The sequence below is a fragment of the Centruroides vittatus genome, unplaced genomic scaffold (genome assembly GCF_030686945.1).
Source record: "Centruroides vittatus isolate TY-2023 unplaced genomic scaffold, ASM3068694v2 contig_970, whole genome shotgun sequence".
Taxonomy (NCBI): Eukaryota; Metazoa; Arthropoda; class Arachnida; order Scorpiones; family Buthidae; genus Centruroides; species Centruroides vittatus.
Window position 1 is genome coordinate 855,090 of NW_027122643.1, and position 23,267 is coordinate 878,356.

General features: G+C 24.8%; 1 protein-coding gene across 2 annotated transcripts in view; it reads left to right on the forward strand.

Annotated features, from left to right (window-relative positions):
* Positions 1 to 23,267, forward strand: part of LOC136985434 (cell adhesion molecule Dscam1-like) — a 216,609-nt gene that overhangs the window by 124,420 nt on the left and 68,922 nt on the right. For both annotated transcript variants that reach the window (XM_067282718.1, XM_067282717.1), the window contains exons 5-16: positions 5,414 to 5,531; positions 6,611 to 6,786; positions 7,389 to 7,658; positions 7,924 to 8,331; positions 9,815 to 9,976; positions 10,229 to 10,516; positions 11,596 to 11,715; positions 12,346 to 12,519; positions 12,850 to 12,997; positions 14,803 to 14,951; positions 20,249 to 20,380; positions 20,504 to 20,671. In XM_067282718.1, the coding sequence (XP_067138819.1) occupies positions 5,414 to 5,531; positions 6,611 to 6,786; positions 7,389 to 7,658; positions 7,924 to 8,331; positions 9,815 to 9,976; positions 10,229 to 10,516; positions 11,596 to 11,715; positions 12,346 to 12,519; positions 12,850 to 12,997; positions 14,803 to 14,951; positions 20,249 to 20,380; positions 20,504 to 20,671 (2,313 nt within the window). The remainder of the gene's footprint in view (positions 1 to 5,413; positions 5,532 to 6,610; positions 6,787 to 7,388; positions 7,659 to 7,923; positions 8,332 to 9,814; positions 9,977 to 10,228; positions 10,517 to 11,595; positions 11,716 to 12,345; positions 12,520 to 12,849; positions 12,998 to 14,802; positions 14,952 to 20,248; positions 20,381 to 20,503; positions 20,672 to 23,267) is intronic.

Here is a 23,267-nt window from a genome sequence, read left to right on the forward strand (position 1 = left end):
GGCATTGTGACGACGTCACAATAAATAATTGCTTGTTTTCTTTTATAATCAAGAATAAATTATGGAAATTAATGGAAGAAAATTAACAGTTATCCAAACTCGTGTATTAAAAATTTTTATAGACTATTTGCTGTGATATTTTAGATCACGAATAAACTTTAAAAGCTATTTTGTTGAATATTTCTCAAACTTTTATTCGTAGAGAGGTCTCATTTCTAGAATATTGCTTAGGGAAAGTAATGTTGGTTATGATTTATTCTACTTGATATTTTTCTCTTGTAATTTAAAACATGAATATAAATCTTCACATCAATATATTGTGAGTGGTAGTACATTTCATAATAATAGTTGTAGTTTTAATACACACGCTAATACTGAGTTAATGACAAAAACAACTCTAAAATATAGCTTTATATTCCAGGTTGATGGTTTGTTCTTCACACATGGGTGACTACTTATTTTCTGTTCAATGATGCTTTTTTATATAGCTATAAGATGCATCTATAAGATACTGGTATCTGAATAGTTTCAAAATAGAAACGTATTATTCAAGATTTGTACAGATTTGGTGAAATGTTTTAGCAGTTTTTTTGTCTCTTGTGTAAAAAATGAAATGGAAACAGATATAAAAAACTACAGAATCCTACTTTTGTAAGTTATAAATGTGCGTGTTTCTAATTTCGAAGAGTTCAGCAATTTTATTGCGGATATTAGTCCTATATATTTCTAGGAAAAGTTTTTTAAGTTAAGATATAAAAAAACGATGTATTGTGTAGTATATGATTGATATTCGTTCATTTTGTGCTGCTTGATAGATACAATTTCAGTTTTTCTGTCTTGAAGACATGAATGCACTATATATAAATTACAAATAGATATATTAAATGCTTTGTATAATACGTTATATATATATATAGTCTCTAAAATATATACTATGTATTTTAAAGTCTATACTTTTGAAATATATGTATTGCAAGTAGTCATAAATTTTTAAAAGTGGTTATTAATTTAATTTAAACGATAAAAAATTTAATAAATAAAAATATTTATTTTTAATTATTTTTAAAATTAATTTTATTAAGATATTTTAATATATCACATGTTGTGATATTTAACATATTAGAAATATTTGCTTCATACTATGCTTCTAAATTCTAAAACAATATACGTTAAATTTTCTAATATTTTCTTGACTTAAACTCTAAAAACATTTTCAAACATTTCTAGAATGCTATATTTTCTTCCGAGTAAAACTCGATGATAAAAGTGGACATTAGTAATGTAGTTTGCACATATTTTCAAGCGGGATTTAAAGCTACGATAGCGAATATCCTTACATAAAATCATGCTTTACAATTCTCATTCATAAATATTCTAAATATGAATCATGTTTCGCTTGATTCAGCTTTAGATTTATGCAATTGATATAAGCTGTATAAGTTTTCTACTTTAAGAAATTTCCTCTTCCAAATTCCACAGAATTTTGTCCAAAAAATTAGAATATCTTCCCAAAGTATCCAATATTTGACAGTTTTTTCTTTGACAAAATCATTCTTTGAAAAATTTTGACAGATTTCCATGTATCGCATCCTGTTCCTTTTTTCACGAATCTATACGTAGTCAATCCTCAGAAAATTTTTGAATATTTTGTTCCTTCCTGTTGTTGTTGTAAAAATATATAATAGAATTGAACTATACAATTCACATTTATTTTATCAACAAATATTAATGATACTAAAATGAATAAGTAATATAATTTAAATTACTATGTTTTTGTACTTATACCATTATTTTTATTATTATTCATATAAAATTTTATATATATTCTTAAATTATTTAAGCGTATATGATTCTTTAATTTTTATGCAACCACTGTTAAGAAACGATTTATTATATAACATCCTTGTAATATTTTCTAAGATTGTTTACGTTTTTTTGCTTTTTTTCTGCGAAATAAGCGCGGATTCCTGCATTCTTAACTGAATAACGACTTTTTAAATTGTTTAGATTCTCATACCAAGAAATATGTTAACACAATTTTTTTCATACTTAAGATATAGATATGAAGTGGCATTTAAATTGCATTCTTTGAACTTGGAAAGTACCTTGGAAAGACAGAAATCAAATAGAAACTTTGTATCAATTTCTTTGAAGTAATATTTATAATCTACTTATTATTGATAAGTCCGTATTTGCTTTTTTTTCCTTTTCTTTCCTGCGTGTGTTCATTCCTTGAGGATATTCAAGATTTTCTTGCGTTCGATACAAGTAAGTCGATCAAGATCGTATGAAAGATTGCCGTGAGGATTTGCGTGTGGCTCCGATATATTATTGATGCTATTAAACATAGAAGAGTCTTTATAGAAATTTCAATTTATATCATAAAGAAATAAAAAAAATTCAATTACGAATGTGTCAAAACTTTACTTATATAACGACTAATTGATTGGTTAGAAAAGAACATAAAAGGTCTTATTACCTTTTATGTTCTTTTCTAACCAATATGTTCTTTTGTTTTTATTTGAAGTATGTTTTTACATTATTTTTAACCATTAAAAATTACAAAATATATCCACAGATTTTAAATCTATGTTTAGCTTAATCAATATAAAATTGTTATTATCATATAAAAGTTTTCTAAGCTGTTCAGTGATAAATTTTTACTGTTCAAAAATTAGCTTTATTACTTGGATAATTATTATATGAAGTGATGTCCAATTAAAATATTAATTTTCTAACTAGTTATAGAATAATGTCCAGCATTTACAAACAGATGACAAATAGTCCACTTGACTCAGCGTCAGACATTGTTAACTGTTTGCAATGATGATGATGGACAGCTTACAAAATCGATAGGTCTATTATTATATTTAACTTTATGTCATTTTGTGTTATTAAAAATGCATAAAATAATAATAGCAATATTAAAATTATAAATACGTTATTATTTTTTTTGTATTATCTTTTCATTTCAACTGTTTTTTTTTTGCATGAATTTATAAATATCTTCCTGTAAATTAAATTAGAAACAGTTAAATTTTTATCGAGAATAATAAAATACATATGTAAAATGAAAATTAACACAACAGCATAATATATAATTATGTTAAATTTAATAAAAAACAAGGCAAAATAAATTAATTTTTTTTAAAATTTATTATAAATAATTTATATTTATCTAAATTATATTTATCAAAATATATATAATTAATTTAATTGATATTTTAAAAAAACATTTCGCTTAAATAACAAATGTAAAAAAATTCAAAAAGTAAAAGTAAAAACTTTCGAACTAACAAATCCCAAGTGATTTCCTATATCTGAAAGATGCTCTTTGAAGATTTTACACAAAAGAAGATTTACAGCTAGAGAATGTTCTGTTTGGATCCATGAATCATCCCAAAGTACAGAACAAATAAAGCTAGGGATGAACTTTAGAATAGTAGTCGACACTATTCTGGTTTCGTTCTCTAATTCTATAGTTTTTTGCTTCCTGCAAGAAGTTTCATTTAAAAAAAAAATATTTACTAAAATAGAATAGAGATTTTTAAAATATGTTATTTAATATAGATGTAAGGTTAAAGTATCAAAATTAAAATTTTGTTTAATTAATTTAATTAACAAAAATTCTAAATAAACTTAGTTATAAAGTTTAATTATTTAATAACTAAGGAAAAGAAAGAATCATTATTTGTAAATTAAAAGTACATCAAAATATTTAATGATGTGTAACGAAATTTTTAAAAATTAGTTTTCGAAACAAGAAAATTTCTTATAATTTTTAAGATTATTTGAATGATAGAAAAAAAAATTAATCTTTCCATGGCTGTAAAGAAGTAAAAGTAAAGTCATTCGAATTGAATTAACAATTCATGACTTTACTATTTACAACAATTCACGATATTTATTTTATTCTACTGCAGAGAAGAATAAAAGAGAGCTATTTATTTCCTCTACTATAAATCCTCAGAAATAGTCATTATGATGATGATGTAGAAATCCTCTTAAATAGCCTATTCTAGTTCAGAAAAATATTCTTAAACGTAATTCCAGTAGAGTAAAAATTCTTTAACAATTCTTCAAAGTGATTTGAATAGAAAACAAAATTAAATAAGTAAAATGGGGAAAAAAGATTAAATTTCTATACAGAAACTAATTATAATTTTTAGAGAAATTTCCTAAAACATAATTTATTATCAAATTTAATAAATTTGGATCTTAATTATAAGAAAATTAATTTCGATGTATATTTATCACTTATTTAAGCGATACCAGTTTTAATCGCTATAAAGACTCTGGCATAAATGATCAAATTAAATAGTCAAATTTCCTTAAGCTATAATTAATTATTGCTACAAAAATTATTAAGTTAAAATTCTTATAAAAAATGAGATTATAAACGTAATTATATATATGTCATGATGTTGAGTAAATAAACTTTAATTCTTTATTATCATTATTCATCTAAAAAACAGGATAAAATCGGTTAACTTCTAAGAATATTATTAAATATATTGAAATAATAAGTTTTGCCTAATTCTAATTCTGTTTAAGATAACTGAAATCTAAACTATTTATTCAAGAAAGGAATTTTGTAATGGAATTTAGAAAATATTTTAAACTAATTGTTATAAGAAATTCGGAGCATTTTCTGAAAATATCATTAAGTAGGTTTGGCAAGAAGGAAATTGAAGGAAAAAAGTAAGTTATCAGACCAGCTGCAACAACATATGTATCATAGAAATGGCTTAGTACCGCTTTTCTTTAGTCTAGACAACAGTTGGATAGCTTTTAGTCTAAACAAAAGGATAAATGGTCTGATACTTACTCACTCAACTCGTAGCAGACGTTCTGTAACATTAAAATAGGAACTGAATACAAGAACTTTGTCACGAATCAATGCCAAAATGTATTATAACAAAAGTTAAATGTAATTACTTTTTATGTAATACGTCTGCGAAACTCTCAATTGTCTTTCTGTTACGACTATTTTCATTATAACTTTTATTGTTTTGTTTACTTTATCAATTTAAATGATACATTAAAAGTAAAATTTGTGTTTAGTTAATATCTAAATAATATTTTTTAATTTATAAATAATAAAAAAATTCAAAGATTAATGAAAAAAAGGCTACATGAATTAATTTGTAAGATCATTTTTTATCATTTACATAACTAAAACTTTAAAAAATGTTTTACATAAAATTTTTATTTGCTTTAATTAATTTCAACATTCAAACTAACTACAAAGAATCTTTATATTTTATTTTTAATTACTGTTATAAATGGTTAAATGCCACGCTGATATGTAACAGTGCTCAATAAAATAAAATTAAAATTAATATATATAAATTGGCTTAGATATAATTGTGTTAATATTCAAAATAATAGTGACAATTTCTATTATTTACAGAACCGCATGGAAATTCTCCTCCAAGAATTACCGATAGTCACTTATTTGTTGCAGCTCGGGAAGGAGAAACAGTTCAGTTAGCCTGTGCTGCAGAAGCTTTCCCTTTACCTACTTACAGGTGATATACTATCTACTTTATCTTAAATTTTACGACTATATATACTAAAACATTTATTTAAACGCTTGTTTTTCTATTTACTACAGTAAATTTTCTGTTTAGAAATACTTCTAATTAACTTACATGCTAAATACATGCATGTATATTTCAAAAAATATATTATTTATAAAAGTTTTTCTTTATATTTGCAGAATATTTAATATTTTTAAGTAATTTATGGATGATACTTTGATATATTTATTGCATCGTATATATATATACACGCAGTAGAGCAAAAGCTAAACATTCTTTTATTTTATATTGTCATTTTGAATAATATATTGATGGTGTTTTGTGTATTGACACAAGATTCTGTCTTCTTTTCTACTCTTCTAATAGTCTTACTTATAGTGCGTTAAAATATAAAGACATTAGTTAAATATTACATACTAAACTCTCAATCTTCTATTTGCTCCGTCCATTTCAATATTTGTTTTATCTGACTTACAACTGAGTTTCTGTGCAATCGCGCATAAATTCAACAAAACTTTATAAAATAACTATCGATAAATTACGTTAAGTTCGAAGAGAATAAAAGAAATAAAAATCTTATATAGAATTTACTCTCGTGGCTTTTTATTTATTAAATTTTAAGTATATTTTCATCATAAGTAAATGAAATTATTTTATTTAAAATGTTTATTAAATAAAGAATCGGTTTTAATCTAAACGCCTTTCTATTTATATAGAAACCTTATTAATTTCTTATAACTTTGATAAAGTTAAAGAATAAACAAAGGAAGCATTACACTGCTATGAGAAAAACAACTATTTTGAGGATATAATACATCCCTCGAGAGCTAAACAAAAACTAAACACTGTTTTGATATAGAAACCTTACCACTGATGGTCTACTAAACTATTTGGAAAACCAGAAAATATTGTAAAGAAATTCAAACAAATTTCCCCTTTGCGAAAATATGTCATGCTTAGGATAGAGAGTTTGCTGACAGGGATCGGATAGAGACTTTCCTGACAACTTTGATTTAATGTAAACCCAAAAATCAATAAATGTCAGATAACCATTCTTCTTCGTATAGTTGGTACAAAGAAGAAGATGGAGAATTTATCCCCTTGAGTGCTAATCCAAGAACAATGACAGTGGATGGTATTTTGGTTATACAGTATGTCGGTAGTCATGACAGTGGAAAATATGTATGTGTGGTTAATAACTCTGCTGGAGAAGAGAAAGTCACAACGATTCTCACTGTTTCCGGTAACCATTTCTCCCTTTTTTTTCTTATTGAGATATATTTTCTTATTTAAATTTCTGTATTTGAAATTTTTTGTGATTATTTCTACTTTGTTTTAAAATAATTATAAAGAATATCTTTAATGTAAAAAAGAAAACTTTATGCATTATTTAAACTTATGATAAATAATTTTTTTCGTTCTAATAAGAGCTGTGAAAAATAAATTTGATTATTTTTTTATAAATGTTTTGAAGCTTTTACGGTAATAATTTAATTCTAATGTCTTTTTTTACGTTAAAACAAAACTTTTTGAATTTTAAAATATATTTTTAAAGCTTTTAAAATATTGAATAGAAATAACAAATCATTCGACTTTATATTGTAGCGATTCGTTATTCTAAGAGTAAATATTAATTAGGAAATGTTAAATTTAAATTCTAACTTTTAAAATATTAATAAATAAGACTGTTCAATTAGTTTCATTAGTAATCACTAATAACTTTTCGGCTTGAAATTACATTTGTTTAGAAAATTCTCTTTAGTAAAGTGAATTTGTTTTCTCTAAAATTATCGTACGTAGAAGGCAGATTTAGCGATAAGCTATTCATGAATAATATTTTCTCAGCCCCATTGTCTGTGTATATTTATCCTCAACGGCAAGTAATCGATGTGGGAAAAGCGGCTACCTTCAATTGTAGCATCACTGGACATCCAGTAACATCTGTTGTATGGATGAAAGATGGACGGCCTCTTACTGAATCTGATAGAATAACAGTATTATCACGTGACATATTGCATATATCCTCAGTGCAGAGAGAAGATAAAGGCATGTATCAATGCTTCGTTTACAACAACATAGAATCTGTTCAAGGCACAGCGGAACTCAGGCTAGGAGGTCAGTAACCCGTTTAATATATATAAATATTAACTAAACAATAAATAATATCATAATAAAAAAATAGAATAGAATTATGTATAGATTTAAAACTGTAAAAAAAGAAGAATGAAAATCACGTTATCTCAATTTAAAAAAGAAATTTTATGAGCATTTGTGAAAATTTCGAGTAATAAAATTTGTTTCATAAAATTTCTAGCACTTTATAGATAAAAAATTTATTTCAGAAAAGTATTAAATATATATATATTTTTTATTTGTTCAGACGTAGCTCCGGTTTTCATATATACGTTTCTGGAAGATACAATGAAACCAGGAAACTCGCTATCTCTAAAGTGTGCAGCCTCAGGGAATCCACTTCCACAGATAACTTGGTCACTCGATGATAATGGAATCCCTGATCATTTGAGGTATAGAGTTGGCGATTTCGTGACGTCAGAAGCTCACGTAGTCAGTTATGTCAATGTTTCCGAAGTACGAGTTGAAGATGGAGGAGAATATAGTTGTTCGGCCAACAATGTTGTGGATACGATTCGTCACTCAGCGAGAATTAATGTTTATGGTCCTCCACTTATTCGAATGATGAAGAACATTTCTGTAGTGGCTGGAAACACTTTGACACTTAGATGTCCTGTGGCTGGGTATCCTATCGAATCAATTATATGGGAGAGAGGTATATAAAAAGAATTTCAATCGATTAAAGTATTTTAAAAAGCACTAAAGTAATTCGTAGAGAATAAATATAATTTTTTTTTAAGTTTTTATCTCGAAATTATTAATGTTTTTCTCTTACTGAATTAAAAATTTTCTAATGGGAAATAATTGTTTTGAAATTTTAAAATGTTGAAATTATTCCAGGCGAAATTAAAAAATCAATAAAAGTAATTACGCTTTTTAATTAGAAAACAGATATAAAAATTATTCTTTATTGTTTACTTTTATTCAAAATCTTTAAATTGTTTCTTTAAAACTGTTTACTTAAACAATTTTTCTTAAAACAAATGATTATAATGGAATAACACACGATAATTTGGATTTAATATGTTTCAATATTTATAGTCAATGTTTTTTTTAAAAAATATTTATTTTATAAGAGATAAAGCTATAACAAAATCAAACATGTTAAAAATAACTCTATTAGCTAATAAAACAATAATAAAAATGAAGTCCTTTTGTAGCAACTTGCGATCCTCTAGTTACCAGGAACAATAAGAGAGAGTGAACATGGAAAAAGGTAATGTTTTCTTTTATCCATCTTCAGTTTTGGCCATCAATCAATGTCCGGTATTTAGTTGTTTTTACTCGTGTGGTAGCTGAAGAACTTTTGTTGCCTTAGTCTGTGTAATATCAGTATTAGAACTAGGATCAATGAGAAAGCATTGAACTTCAAAAAGATAACATCGGTGTATGATAGGTATTTTCGATTATTTGAATTCTTTTTTTTTTCTTATTATTCCATCAAAAACGACTGTTGTGTCATTATCGATTAAGAAGAGATTCTTTAAAAAATACAAAGGTATAAAAGAGATAATGTTGTATTCTATGAAGGTATTCATCTGTTTTATAAACAGTAAAACACAAATTATACCTTTTTTCTCCTGGAAAAAAATGGTTCAATATAAGTATAACTTAGAATAGAGATCTGATTTCTTTTAAACGTATTTTGATTATAGTAATAAAATTCAATGTGTTATTCATTAAAATCATTTATTTATAAATTTATTTTTTAAAGTTTTTATTACAAAAAATAATTTTAGTATATTTTTCTGTAATTTCGGCATTTGCAAGTACCACAAATCTGATTTTGAAAATGTCTTTTCTTTTTGTGTTTTCGAGAGCGTGTTGTTTTTTCCTCGAACAAAAATTCTTTTGTTTCCAAGTATGGAAGATAACCACTTTTATAAAAATGTGAAGTGTCGAAAAAGAAAGTGTTTCAATTTCGTAAATGTGTGTTTTCTAATACTAAAGTTTTATTGAATTAAGTTTTGAATCGATAAAGACGAGACAAAACACGAAATATTCAATTTATTATGACGGGAAAAGAACTTTTGTTTCAATGAATATTCATAAAAAATAATAAATGAAAAAAATGACAAATGAAATTATATTACATTTGTTTTAAAATCTACTTAAAATTGTATGAAATATTTATTTAGGTGGTTTAGCGCTGCCAGTTAATCATCGTCAGAAAGTTACACCTGAAGGAGTGTTGACAATTGAAAATGTGCAGAGAAATGCTGATCAAGGAGATTATTCTTGTATTGCTAAGAATAGAGAAGGAGAAAAAGCTAAAGGCTCTGTTTACATTTTTGTTCTGGGTATGTTTAATTATAGGGTGTGGCAATCTAACCACCGTAGAATAGTTTGAAACTTAATTATTAATTCCGTGTAAACGCATGAATGTGACGTTACTATTAATAAATGTTTGAGGAAAATTTCTTTAAATGCATCTTTTGCAGTCTCTAGCCACACCCTGTTTATTAATAACGAGATAATTTAGGTTCTAACTTTCGTAAAACAATACCCAGTATCTCCTGCTTCTCATTATACATTCTACTTTTCTTCTCCAGTTGCACCTATGATTGATCCTCAACCTTTACCACCAACTGTTTACGCTAACGAAGGAATGAAGATCAAATTGATGTGTAGTGTGTTGGAAGGCGATCCTCCTGTTAGAGTGGTTTGGATGAAAAATAATTACGCTGTCACTGTAGAAACAGATGTGACCTTACAGCATATGGAAGATTCGTCTGTTTTAGTGTTTCGAAAGGTGGCATTCCGTCACAGTGGAAATTATACTTGTGTGGCTTCTAATGTTGCTGCTACTACAAATAGAACAACGGCATTAGTAGTGAAAGGTGAGTTTTTATTAAGCAACGATTTACAAATTTAAATGGAAAATTTTTATAAATATACTTTAAAAATAAGAAAAATTCTTATTTAATTAGATATAGTAAACACATTATTATTTCCATTTAAATATAAACTTTCATCGTAGAAATGTTTGAAAATTTATGGAATAAAATAAAATATTATATTACAGGCATATGATAGATAAACTGTAAATTGAAGACATTCAACGAATTTTTATTGTAACTGGAGTAGATTCTTAATTATTTATTGATGCTTAAATAAAATACTTAAGTTTCTACTTCAATTACACGTGATTCTCATTCGATATTGTGCTATTTTACAAATGAATGAATACTTTTACTAAAAAATAATCGACAAACAAAAGTAGTTTTTAATTAAAGGAAATAAGATTTTTTTTAAATGACGATTTATCTACGTAAATCTTGTTATTCACGTTTGATGTATTATTAAATTATGATTGAAAATTGTTTAAATAAATAAAATATTTTTCAAATTTAATAACTGTTTTTTTTTTTTTGAAAATATTCTCTGTAATGTGTAAATAAAATTTCTATAAGTATCGAGAAATTAACAAGTAGAAATTTTTTTTCTTTCAGTGTTCTATTGCATATTATATATGGCTATACATTGGCTAAACAAGGAATAAATTCATAGAAAAAATTTATTTATAAAGATAAATTCTAGAAAATTGAAATCATAAACTTATATTCCTTAGAATTTCAATATATTTAAGTTATAATAAAAATATATAGAAGTTAAATCAGTCGTCTACTGCTTCAGGAATACAATAAATACAACAAACTTAGATTAAGTTTTAACCCACTCCTTTAAAACTTAACAATGTTATAAAAGAGTGATCCATTATAACGTAGAAATAAACTATTTTAATTAAAATTAAGCAACATTATATAATACTCTTATGACTTTCTTGAATATAACATCAATATATTCCTACTTAACATATATATTTTATAATTAAGATAATTTCAGAATTGTTTTTTGTGTAAAATTGGATATAATAGGCCTATATATAATCTTGATATTTCTAATTGATAAATTTCAGTGCCTCCTCGTTGGGTAATAGAGCCATCAAACGCATTTGTTGTTCTCAATCATCAAGTGACTATAGATTGCTTAGCTGATGGACATCCCAAACCAAGAATGTATTGGAGAATTGCAAAAGGCATATTCTTTTTATATATTTTATTTAAGTTCTGATTTATAATTATTAATATATATTTGATATGTCAGAATATGGTTTTATTTTACTTTTTCCTGAATGTCAAATATGAAAACAATCAAGCTGTATTTTTATAATAAAATAACTTAACGTCTGTATTGATTTCTAAATGTTTGCTCCAATTAAAAAGCTTTTCTAAAAAAGAAAACTTTACAGAATAAGCTTAAAATACATTACAGATATTTATTTAAAAAATTAAAAAGAACGGGGAAAAAGTGAATTTCCAATAAAATGTTAATTATTGTTTCATATTTTTTTATCGGCATCGATAATTTAATTACCGGGGATTTAACGTCATTTGAGATAGATTTTTTTAAAGCTTATTTTTTCTTTAGAAAACCTTTAAAATATGCCAATAAAACGTGTTCGTTATTGAATTTTGACTTTTTCTCCGTCGGTATCAACTCATTATTTACCATTGTAAATATTCACCCTTCCATTGCATGTTAAAAAGTTGTTATTTAAGTTGTTTCTCACTATGTTTATGAATTTATCTATTTTAAAGTGACAGGACAACTTCCCCTTATCATTCTATATCCTATGTATTCAGTATGATTTTTCTTTATTTACTAGGCGAACATCCTACCGACTTCCGCGATGTCCTTTCAACCTACCAGAGGCGAGTTTACGACAATGGCACTTTGTTAATCCAGGAAGTTACCAAGCTTGACAGTGGCTTCTATCTCTGCCATGCTAACAATGGCATAGGAGCCGGTCTCAGTAAAGTTATCTATCTGACAGTTCACAGTGAGTATTCAGCCATTGAACTGTTATCTAAATATGAAGTTTTAAATATTCTTTACGTACGAATTTTTAAAATCTCTTTTAATTTATTTTTCTACATGAAAAATATAATATATTACTTGATTTTAAGACCGAAAATTAATAAACTATTTTAATATTTAGTCCCTTACACAAGCCAGCTTTACAAAAAACATAGCGATAGAAAGTTTTAAGTAGTTGCATTCTTCAATGCAGGAAAATTCCGTTTGCATTGAAAATGTATCAAATGTTTATAAGAATTGGATTTAGAAATAAGATTTTTACTTTGTTGCCCTCTCTCTCCCCGGAGCACAGCGCCACCTACGTTTGAAACAAAGTTTGGGACTCATACTGTTGCTAAAGGTGAAGCGGCCATTTTGAAATGCGAAGCCCTTGGAGAATCTCCATTGACATTGACGTGGGAAAAAGATAAACAATTACTTGATCCCGATTCAGATAAAAGGTAATAATTGCATATAAAAAATTATAAAGAAGTTATAAAATAATATTTATTATGCGAATATTTTAAATAGCAACTACCGTTCGAAAATTCGTAAAATTCATATTAATTACCCGAAAATAATTCAATCATTTAATATATTTAAAAAGAATTTGTAAAATGAAATTTTCTTATTTATTCTTTCGAAATCTTCTCTTTGTAATTCTTTTTTATTTTTTATTTCTCTTTATTTTTCTGAAAGTGTGAGTTAAATATTTTGAACATCGTAAAACTGGATCAAATAAGATATGTGAGATAAAAAAAAGTTCAAGACAACAAATTCTTTTAATTAATCCTTGTAATTTTCCACAACGATGCTGTTTAATTAATTAAATAAAACACTTTAAAGAATTTGCAAAAATTTTTAATAAAACGAATCTTTTTAATTATTTAGTAGGACGAAAGTTTCATAAATTGTTCGACTTTCTGGTGTAAAAATTAATATTCATTTTATTAATATAAAAGGTCATAAATACCGCTACGGAATTTTTTTTAAATGATTTTAATTACCGACATTCTCATTATAAAGATATTTCATATATTTAGCAATGTAATATGGTAGCTTTACTTATTTTTCGTTTTATAAATAATATATTAATCTAAAACCAATTTTTCTTAAATTTAAGTATTTAAAAACTATAATTTATGAATGATTTTAATATAAATACAATAAGCATGAATTTATATTTTTACTCTAATTCTTTCAGTTTTATATAGATTATTTTTACAAAAGTATTTAGAAAATACTAAGTGATTCAAAAACTAATAAAACAATTTAAAATACTACATAAAGTAGATTATTTTGATATATATTATTTATTTAACACTATTTAAACAGTAAATTTATAAGCAAAGAAATCCTCTACTTAGAGGATAATCTTTTTAATTATTTAGTACCATAAATTGTAACATGATCAGATTTTCAATTGGTTTAAAAAATACTGATCGATAGATCATTCTATCGATCAGTATTTGTTGAATTTGAATACGATTTCGATATCTTTATCGATACCCTCCTTTGCTTTCTGATAGGAAGTAAATCAAAAATTATTATTAGAAATCTTCAGAAACTTCAAGCTGTTTTTTATACTTATACATTTAAAATTTTCTATTACTAGAATTTATTTTTTTATTATCATTATTATGTTTCTATATACGCATTTATTTCCTAATAAAGAACTATGAAGCCAATCAATAACAATTTAAAATACATGAAAAACATCAGAAATTTTATATATGCAATTAATTTTTTTTATATTTAGGTTTAAAAAAGGACGTAGTCTAGTTAATATAATATATTTTGTTCAAATTAAATTTTAAAAAATTTTTATTTTATGAGTAACAATAGAAGAAAAGTAGAATCTGAAATATGATAGCGGCGATACTTAAAAGGATATATCCTTACAAGTTTTAATGTATATCTTATATATTTGTATTTTTTAAACTGTCCATTTAAAACTAATTTTTTAAGATAAAGTTAAAATTATTTCTTATTTTTTTATTCTTTAAATAAAAACTTGAATAATGTAATTAATTAATTTCCTAATTCAAATTAATTAGATCTTGATGATGATGACACTCTTGTTAATTCGAAGAGGAGCTACTTCGAACTTGTTATACTAAATTTGTTTGAAAATATTTAATCATACGCTTTACAATATAAAATATATGTATTTAATAAATAATTAAAATAATTCTCGAGGCAGTAAAACATAAAATAATGTTATAAAATATATATAATGATGTATAAAACGGAGACTTTATTATAGATATAAAGTAAAGGAAGAAATTCTACCTGGAAAATTGGTGTCAGTTTTAACAATCGCTCAAACTGGTAGACTCGATTCAGCTTTATATACTTGCATTGTTACCAATAAATTTGGTTCTGACGAAACTAATATTCAGCTTGTCGTACAAGGTAAAAATTTTTATATTCTGTGCTTCATAAATTTCATATAGCTGTTGGGAAACTAATAATTTTTTTTAAATATAAAATATTATAACTGATAAAAAAATAAATAAAACTAGTATTAATAGCGAGAGCTTAAATTTTATATTGCTCCACCAATATTATTATTTAATTTCTTTTTTTATGTTCTTTGATATTCTAAATTATATTTTCTTTGTACAAAACATGACTTTCATATTTGACATATGAAGATTTGCGAAGCTGGGAAGAAGGAAAATAATCCTTTTCTTGAGCAAAATGAGTTCAATTGAAGAATTGAATAACGTTTGATTGGAAGAAATCTGACAATTTCAGTGTAATTTTCGGTTCTTTTCAAAATAGAGAAAATGTGGCTTGGTGAGAAACTTCAAGAACTCATTTGAAAAGTCTAAAATTATTTTGAAGATATATATTTTTCTGATTGGTTCCTTCATAAACTGACAATAAAAGTATTTGTGAAGCTATTGATTTTCATACGAATCATCACTAATTATGAGTTACAATAAAACAAAATTATGGTAGATAAGTAAAATACATAAAGTCTATTATAAACTGATAGATAATTGATTTCTTTCTTCGTAGAATTGGCTTATTAGCATAAATGAAATTATAGCTTATTTTCGTGAAAGAAAAAAAATTTTTTATCTTCGTATTAATTTGGAAATGTTCGTGATTATTTAATAGGTTTTACCTGTTAAATTATTACGAACACTTCCATTAATACATTAAAAATGTAAAGAGATCAGTTAATTTAATTTAAGTCAGATAAATCTGATGTATTTTTAATAAATCTGAGGACAAAGTGGTATCCAAGTTATGAACCGTAATATATATATATATAAATTTCAAAGTGGATTTATAAATAGCAAATGCTATAAAAAATATTGATGCAGATTGACTAAGTAAACAGCTCCAAGTAATTTTTTTAGTATTTTTAATTAGACAAATTCAGATTTATCTTTTATTTAAATCGGTTATAAGTATTATAATATTAAAAATTTATCTTTTAAACAAAAATTTGTATTATTTGAAATTAAATTTAAAGCATAAAATTTTCAGAGGACTGGAAGGGAAAAAAAATCATTGTAAACAGCAAAGAGTACAAAAAAGAATAGAAAATGTTCTTAGAGAAATTAATAATAATAATAATAGGAAATATTCCAAAATGTTTATGATGGAATTCACGTAAATATAATTCTAATTGCTACTAAAATTGTGATTTTTTTATAATTAAATTTTGATTATTTTCCATTTTCTAAAAACTTAGAAATAATTCTCATATAAAAGCATTTTAGTTATATTTTACTATAAAAAATGCTGTATAAAGTAATAATTAAATAAAGATTACAATCATATCGAATAAGCAAAAAAAAATTCTACTAATGCAAAAAATAAAAGATTTCATTTAATATTAAAAGTAAATCAGAAATAATTTTTGCTTATTAACATTAAAAAAACAATATTTTAATGAGCTTGGTGCCGGATAAATTATATTTAAGAGCAAAATCATTAAAATTATTTCATCCAGTAGACTGAAATCAGATTTCTTGAAAGTAAAAGCTTAAAAAATATAAACATATTTTTACCTGATTTGTTTTTTTAAACCGAATAAATGATTTTACTATGTAATTATGTAATTAAATTTCATAATCACGTACTCATTCACTTTAACATAATTTAAACTTAGGCTATTTACTAAATTTAACGAATCTTCTAATTTCCATTTATTATATATTATTATTATAATTATATATTAACTTTAAAAATTTATATAAATTTACAGAATTAAGTTTAAAATATTAATTCACAATTATCTATATTAATTTTTTTGTACTTTTATTAAATAATACAGGATTAAGGTAAAATTATATTTTAAACATTTTATAAAAATGTTAAAAAATTACTAAATTTAATTTCTATAAAATTATGGAATTAAATTAAGAAAAATGAAGTTATAATAAAGATAAATTTAATGTTATTACTAACGAATTGTTTATTTTTACATTTATAGCAATTGAAGTAAACTTCCCCTTAAATTTTACGAACTTTTCAATATAAATTTTATTTATAATAAGATGAAAATAAGCAAATAAGTTGAAATGATTGAAAAGTCAATTTTACTGAAATGCTTTTAAAAGTTTAACTTCTGGATAAGATGTTTGATTTGAGAATCAAGTTGCTTGTTAACAGAAGGTCGTAACTTATACATTTTTAACAATGTGTAATTGTATAAATGTCATATTTATCTATTCAAACGTAGAAATAAAGTAATTTATTTAGTCCAGAACACTCTTCCATGAAATTATTCTTAATATTTCAGTTTGTTAAATTATATTATAAATAAATGTTTAAGTTGTGTGATATAGAAAACTTGTTCTCTTATTTAGTATAATTTATAAACACGTTTGTTAACTTTTATTTTATTTTATGAAAGAAATTTTTTGAAGTTTTCCATTACTTCCTCTGCCAAAGAACTAATGTATGCATTGCATTATGGATCTGAGCTCTATTTTTAGAATGAATATTTCAATTTTAGACTACGTTTCTGTTCTTAAAACATCTTTAATAGTTCCAAACTTCAGTATGAAATTTCTTAAATTTTACTAAAATAAATATGAAATATAAATTATTTTATTTTTTATTTCAGTTACATTTTCTATATTCTGTAGTTAAGGTCTATTACTATATTTATTTGAAATTAATAATTTATTTGTAGATTTGTTTCTGTAATTACGTGCGAATATACTCAACGTTTTGTAAAGATTACGACCCTTTATATTGATTATTATTAAATAAAATAAATGAATAACGATTTATATTTATACTAAATTATTTAGTAAATTACTATTTTATCTACATTTATTTATTTATTTATGTTTTAGTGTGTGTAAATCATAAAATACCCATAGAGAAAACTATATTTATCAGCATACCAAATTATTTTATTTTAGTTTTTGATTTAAAAAATTGATTTAGAAACTTCTTTCAATTTAGTTGAAGGCTTAATATGTTAAATTATCTGGAATAATTTTATATAATTTATTAAAATTTATAGATAAAATTTTATCTCATAATTTAACTAGAAAATTTTTATATCGACTGGTCAATATAGTTTATTATAGAAATATATATCCAGCAGATGCAATCGAAATTTGAATATTCTTCATATTTTATACATAATCTTCTGTAAATTTCTTCCTTTGATGTTATAACAAATCAATTTCCTTCTTGAATTCTGTTTCCTTATTTTCTATCCCCCGTATTCCTATGAATAACTCTTTTTATTTGTCCCAAAGTTCCCATTTTAGTAGTTATATTACATCCAGTTATTTCATGTACAATGTAACTGCAATAATTATCTTGAAGAATATAAAAATTATGTTCAATGAACAAAGTTTAAAATTAATATTTTTAAGAATATTACAAATTTATTAAGAATATTTTAAAGGCGTTATAATGTATAAATTAAAATGATATTTATAGAAAATCGAAATGCATTTAGTACATAATTTGTTTAAAAAATTAACTGTAAATTGTTTGAAAATAATGCTCTATATTATTTTTTTCATAATTATTAATGTATTATTATTTGCGGAAACACTTAAAATACCCTTTAGAATCGGAACTCATATCATTGATTTAAAACATATTTAATTTATACTTAAATAAAATGCTTACAGTAAGTATCATTTATTTTTCACTATAGTTGTGTCACAAATATCAAAAAAAAAAAAAAATTTCTTTTGATTTTTGAAACATGTGTCATATCTACTTCTGTTTTTCTGTTATAAGTAGCTTCTACAAGAATTGCTATTATAAGCACTGTGTGAAATATATGAAAAAAAGTTTAGTTTTTTTTCTATTATCGATTTTTTTTATATATATGTATATTTTACTGAATCGTTTACGATAGAAATGAAAGAAAAATATCGGAAAATGGATGCGGAACTTGTTGATATTTTGATACTAGCAGTTTGAAGTTTTCCTATTTCTGTTGACCAGATTGGTCGAATGATGGTATTTCAGGCATGCTACTATGCAGGTTCTACTTCAATTTCCGATTTTAAAATGTCTTGTAGATTTGCTCCAAGCTACTGTTTCTTAACTGAATGATAGAAATATATTACATTGAATACTTTTTTGTTTTTTTCCTTTAGTATTTATTAAATAATCATTAGATATATTGAATTTAAATCTATATTAAAAAGTAATATATAATAGTGAGATATAGCATTTTAAATTAATTTTTCTACTTAGTTATATATATAAATTTACTGTACATAATACGTTTTATAGGATATATATCAATAAATTGGCTTATTTTTTGTAATTTATATTGAAAATATCACGTAATTTTTACGTTAAAATGTTTTAAGAATACGAAAAAAAATAATAATTTTAATCATCAAAAAATTTTCTAAGCTAGATTAAAGGAATTATTAGCATTTCTGCTGATCATAAATATTTGAAAGAGGATTAAAGTATATTTTCGTAATGAACGTTATTTAAATAAAATGTAGAATTTAATAAGTTTATATCTAAACCCAACTGTAGCATGATTTCCAGTTACTAATACGAATTTATAATGCAATTTAATTAGGTATTAAGTCCGAGGAATAGCTTCCAAAAATTGAACTTTTTTCAATAATATGAATTTAGTTTAATTCAAAATTCATCGCATAATTAACATTTTATAGTATTATTTTTTCGTGTTTTAGTTTAGTTTAATAGTTTTTAATATTTTTTAGTTTTTAATGCTTAAGATAAAAGAGTGAAGAAAGGTTTTACTTTATAGATATTTAAGTATCGTATAAAATCAATAACATTGCTGATAACTGTTACATTCTACAATCATTTGTCTGAATTAAAATTGTGTTTAGTTGTTCCTTAGAATCTTCCACGTTTTATTGCGAAGTATTAACTAAAGCTACTCAAGTTAATAAAATAAAACAAATGATTCCAATCTTGATTAGATCGACCTAATGTTAGCTAGCAGGAACAAAAGAAATTTACAAAACATTGCACTGCTAAGTCCCCAATGTGCCATTAATAGCACATATATAAATTGTAAAGTTTCATTAAGATGCTGATCGTTTTATCCAATACTTTTAATCAAATTCTACACGTGTCGCCATCTGTTCGAAGCAACAGAAGTAAAAGTTAAATGTAATTAATTAAAAACACTATTAATTTACGATGTAATAAACATTTATAAGTATGAAATAAATTTTTATATTTCATATAAATATTTTTATAAATTTTTTTAGAATCACCGGCAGCACCTGTTGAAGTAAAAGTTAAAGAAACTACAAGCAGAACAATTTCAATACAATGGACTCCGTCTTTTCCAGGAAATAGTATTATTACTAAATATATTATTCAATATAAAAATCTATCAGGCAAGCCAAATATTTAATTATTTTCAATACTTTTTATGTAGTTTATGATTTCGAAAGCAGATGGCAGCACATGTAAATATACAGCCATTGTATATTTTACACGTGATTTTTTTATCGTTGTAGCCAGTTGGCAAGATCCTGTGCAGAAGTTATCGGTGAGTGGAGGAGATCACTCGGCCACAATTAGGAGTTTAATTCCTTCAACTACTTATAACTTACGTGTAATTGCTGAAAATAACTTAGGATTGAGTGAACCTAGTGAAGCTGTCACTGGAACTACTGATGAGGAAGGTAGTGAAATCGTTAATTCTACTAATTAACTACAATGAGTGCATTATTATAAAAAAATAATACATTATCTGCAGTATTTTTAATTAAATTGAAATTTCTAGAAGTTTAAAGAATGAAATTATAGGAATATAGATTACTATTCTGAAAATCTTAGTAGGCAGATGACAATCACTCTTCATAGTGTAGAAAGCAGGTATATAAGGAATATGGACAGGTTCATACCTTTCAGTAGGTTGCACTAGGCTGCATAGCAATCAATCTTTATCAATACTGAATAGACTATTTCTGGAGAAGGGAGAGATAATAAATTTGAAGAACTAATATTAACAGTAAATGAAAATGGATTTTAAGAATTATTTGACAAGACAGCATATTGGGAATCTTGTATTACAAATGCTCCTATTTGTAAAATTTAAGAATTTCTTTCTATATTCAAGAAAAACTTATAAATATTTCTGAATATTATACAGTACTTTATTTTAGAATTTTTAGCTTTGTTAAGAGAAAATCAAAAGTACAGTACTTAAACGCTTTTCTTTAATTACTATTAATTAATAGGTTCAACAATGTAATAAAATAAGTGTTTTTTTAACAGTTTAAAAGTTTACAAAAGTCATTCAATTCTCTAACGTTAACTGAACGAACAGATATTTAAATTTTCTCAATAGTACCTTCGAAATGGGACATAAAATTTTATTCAAACATTTTACAAGAAAGCTGTCGAATAATATAATTATAAATCTTTCACAGAATGATAATTTCGAAGTCATCTGACAAGTTTTTGCTAAATTAACTATTATCATTTACCGAGTATCAATGTAATATCACCGTTTCATGTATAAGGTAATTTACTCTGTTTAATGATAATGTGGTTCGTCATGCACGAAAGCAGACATACATATCTAGCAAATTATTTGCATGAATAAATGCTGATAATTTGCTAAATATAATAATTTGCCTCTTTTCGTGCTTTAGAGAAAATGAAAAAAAAAATGCTAATTATAAGAATTATTTTTAAAATATCTGTCAAAAATATGACATAAACATGCTCATAAAAAATTAAGCAAAATTATCATCAAAAAGTAAATTATATTCTAAATATTGCATTTTTAAATTGAAAAATTCATTAGTAATTTTTATTAATGGAGTAAAGGTAATCATAATTTAGTTTAAATATATTCTCTACAAATATTTTTTATTTATTTAAAAACTAATTTACTTACAAGTTAGTATTTAATATAGTGTTAAATATAATGAAAAAACAACTTATATAATTAATTAAATATCTCATATTTATAATTTTAAGTAGTGAATACAAAATATAACCATGGATTTGTACAGCGTTTCCTTTCCAAAAATACGCTACACTCTACCACACTGAAACTACAATAAGAACACGATTAAATACTTTAAAAACATTCAATAAAGTGTGTTCTTTATGTAGTTTTAAGTTAGTATCGATGTATATATATACAGTAAATCCATGTTAAGTCTAAGTTTAAGGGATAAAAAGTCTCAAATTCCACTTTGTTTCGAGTTAACGAGTTTAATACTCGATTTTCTTCTGTAACCGTAAATTTTCTATCAAGCCGTTTCTCAAGAATCTGTTCGCAGAATGATTACAAAATTCTATACAATTTATGGCACTTTTCAGTGCGTTGCCAAAGCGCCTCTTGTGTTTCAATCAGAACGCTGGGTTAGTAAAAGGATATTGACGCGAGCTTGTAATGGCGTGGTGTTGTGTTCCGCTTGGAGCCATAGTGTTTTTTAACCTAATATTCTTATTCATAAGGAATGAAATATAAGAGAAAGTAAAGATCACGGACCTATCAAAGGTTACACAGAATAATAGGTTATAGTTAAAAGTACCAATAATTTTGACTTGACGAAACCGTATTACATAAAAAACACTATGTACTGTGCTCGGGCTTCGAGTTAACGCAGTTCAACTTACCGAAGTTTCATTGTATGATGCTTCGAAATTCCGAAAATTGCTATTTTTATGTTTGTGTTTAAAAAAATTCTGTGATGAGTTAAAATGTGCTGCTTTGATGGATTCATGGGATCTTACGGATTAAATACAGTTGTACCACGTACTTTGTACTCATAGGAGCATCCAAGTGGTCTCCTTTGGCTTACACTCTCGCATTAAGCTTGTATGTTTTCGGTATTTTTTTTTTTTCGCCTTAATTTTGATATGTTTGGTTATATGTATTGTGTGATTCGTAGATTTTTAACAATTTCTTCCCGCAATTTTTTTTCGTCGACGGCTTTGTGCTCCGTACCTTTTCTATTCTTTAGTTAAAACTTTCTCGGATGGAAGTTCGGACAGATTAGTATGTTGCTCTTACGAAAATTATTTTATGATTTTTTTTTAAATCTGTTGCGTTATTTAAGTATTTGTAAGAAATAATTCTCACTAAATAATATAAACACTAATGACCATACAAAAAATTTTGGGTTAATTCAATTCTTTTTCTATATTTCACCAGAGACCAACAATATACACGAAGATAAAATATAAATCTTCTTTATATCGTTGGAAACATGTACAGTACATGTAAAACACTCGATGCCGACCTTGTTAATATGTTTT